At 49.8% G+C, this 2,033-nt stretch overlaps 1 protein-coding gene across 1 annotated transcript in view; it reads right to left on the bottom strand.

Moving 5' to 3' along the window:
* The window catches only part of mcm9 (minichromosome maintenance 9 homologous recombination repair factor), a 9,553-nt gene that overhangs the window by 4,954 nt on the left and 2,566 nt on the right, over positions 1–2,033 (bottom strand). Inside the window, exons 3-7 of the mRNA XM_008296198.1 lie at positions 1,771–1,977; positions 1,531–1,612; positions 586–786; positions 380–505; positions 167–286 (exon numbers count right to left, since the gene is read on the bottom strand). Of these exons, the coding sequence (XP_008294420.1) occupies positions 167–286; positions 380–505; positions 586–786; positions 1,531–1,612; positions 1,771–1,977 (736 nt within the window). The remainder of the gene's footprint in view (positions 1–166; positions 287–379; positions 506–585; positions 787–1,530; positions 1,613–1,770; positions 1,978–2,033) is intronic.

Raw genomic sequence — 2,033 nt, 5'->3', positions numbered from 1 at the left:
ACCGTCAGTCCTTCATCATACAACACATTTATACCGTCAGTCCTTCATCATACAACACATTTATACCGTCAGCTACAGGTTCAGTGAATGCAGTCCTGTACAAACTGATGTTGTCTGTATGTAATAATGTCTGAACATCCGGCTCTTCCTGATAAATTAAATCTACCTGCGCTGGTTGATCCGATTCCAGCTGTGAGGACGGACCGAGGCGTGATTTTTGCTGCGTACTTCAGGAACTGAGACTTTCCTGTTCCTGGATCTCCAACCAGCAGCATGTGACACTCACCTGCAGGACAGAAACCAGCAACCAGCAAACAGTGAATTCAAATGATCCACAGAGAGTAGAAGTGAGCCAGCAGCAGAGAAACAAAGACTTCACCCCTGATCTTGGTCCCAGAGGAATCGACTCTCTGAACGCCTCCAGCCAGCACCAAGGCCACCGCCAGTTTAACCACGTACATGCCAAAAACCTGCGGACACAAACTCAACAGGATGTGGTTCCTGCCTGCAGACAGAGGACAGAAGATCTCAGCTCCACATGAAACAACCCCAGAAATAAACAGCAGTGCTGAGAGTGCTGCACACCAGCGATGGGGTCGGTTCTGAAGCTCTGCCAGAACTCTTCAAACTCCTTCTGAACATCCTTGACGAGCAAAGCAGCGGCCGTCTGCTGGTTGTTGACCTCTATGTTGTTGGCTTTGAGGACCAGCTCCACCTCACAGCGAGAACCTTCATACAGAGACTTCCAGCGCTGACACACCACCCCATAGACCGTCACATCATCTCCTGATGGGGAGCAGACGGGACAGAACGCTGAACCTGAACAATGAACTCTGAAACTGAACGTGGGGCCCATGTGGGGGGCGGGGTCAGTTTGAGGGGCGGAGTCTATGTCACTCACCTGCAGCTCTGGGCAACACAAACAGGTGATGATGGAGGAGAAGTAAGTGTTAGAAAATAGGATTTAATTCACTACAGTTGATGCAAAAAATGTTTGCTGCCACATCAGCAGCAAGTGGATCTCTGTGAGTCCAGAAACACGAGCAAACTGTGGAAACTCAGTGAAAGTTCATCCTGTAGAGACGGAGGAATGTCTGACTGCTGAGCTCGTAGCTCACTAACCAGGTCTGCTACGCTAACTAGCAGCCGCACACAGAGCTAACTAAATGATACAAACACGGGTTGATGATCTAAAGGAAGTGTTCTCCAGTGTTTGGTTAACTGTGACTGTGTTTATTAAGTCAGGCTGGAACTGAGAGCATCATCTGAACCGTCAGAATTTCACTTTCAGAACACAGAAAACAGTGAAGGCTCCCTTCAGAGTGTAAACTGGTTCAGTGCTTTTAAAGACTCTCTACGACAGCACACTTTGATGGTGTCTCGTGTAATTTTAAATCTGTTGCAGGAGTTTAAGAAATTGTTTCAGCTTGGGTTCGGTCCGATCCTGAGCTGGGCCTCAGGTTCAGCCACAGTACAAGCTGCTCTGAGGAGCCAGCTGCACCTTGTCAGGTGTGTCGTCACGGCTCTCACCTGATTTACAGCTGTCCACCAGGTCGTCCTCCAGAACCACCACCACTGATCGCGGGATGCTGCCCACCGTCAGCCGCTGCACCTGCAGAAGACGGATTGAAGTCCGGTCCACACGTTAGACTGCAAATACACCTGAAAGAAGCACTAAGAGACTTCAGGGCAACAATCTGACTCAAACATTGTCTCTGTGGTGTGAAAAAGCCAACAGAGAGCGCAGCTAGCAAAGAGGATCAGACGTACCTGCTCCTGGATCTTGATCTCCTGGTAGTCCCTGCAGGCTGCAGGCTCGCAGCCCTCCGACAGGCAGCTGAACTTAAAGGAGTTACATCCAGTCGGGTTGGAGCAGCTCAGCGGAGGAACGAAGGTGTAAAACTGGTCAAAATCAGCCTGAACCGTGAAAACATGGCGACACTTGGTGCACATGTAGTCACGCTCAAACTCCAGAACCTGAGAGGAACCAGGACGGATGAACTCAGAACACAGTGAAGACAACAGTCACTTGG

This window comes from Stegastes partitus, unplaced genomic scaffold (assembly GCF_000690725.1).
Source record: "Stegastes partitus isolate 25-593 unplaced genomic scaffold, Stegastes_partitus-1.0.2 Scaffold1109, whole genome shotgun sequence".
NCBI lineage: Eukaryota > Metazoa > Chordata > Actinopteri > Pomacentridae > Stegastes > Stegastes partitus.
Note: the sequence above shows the minus strand (reverse complement) of the source record. Positions and strands in the feature narration are given on the sequence as shown.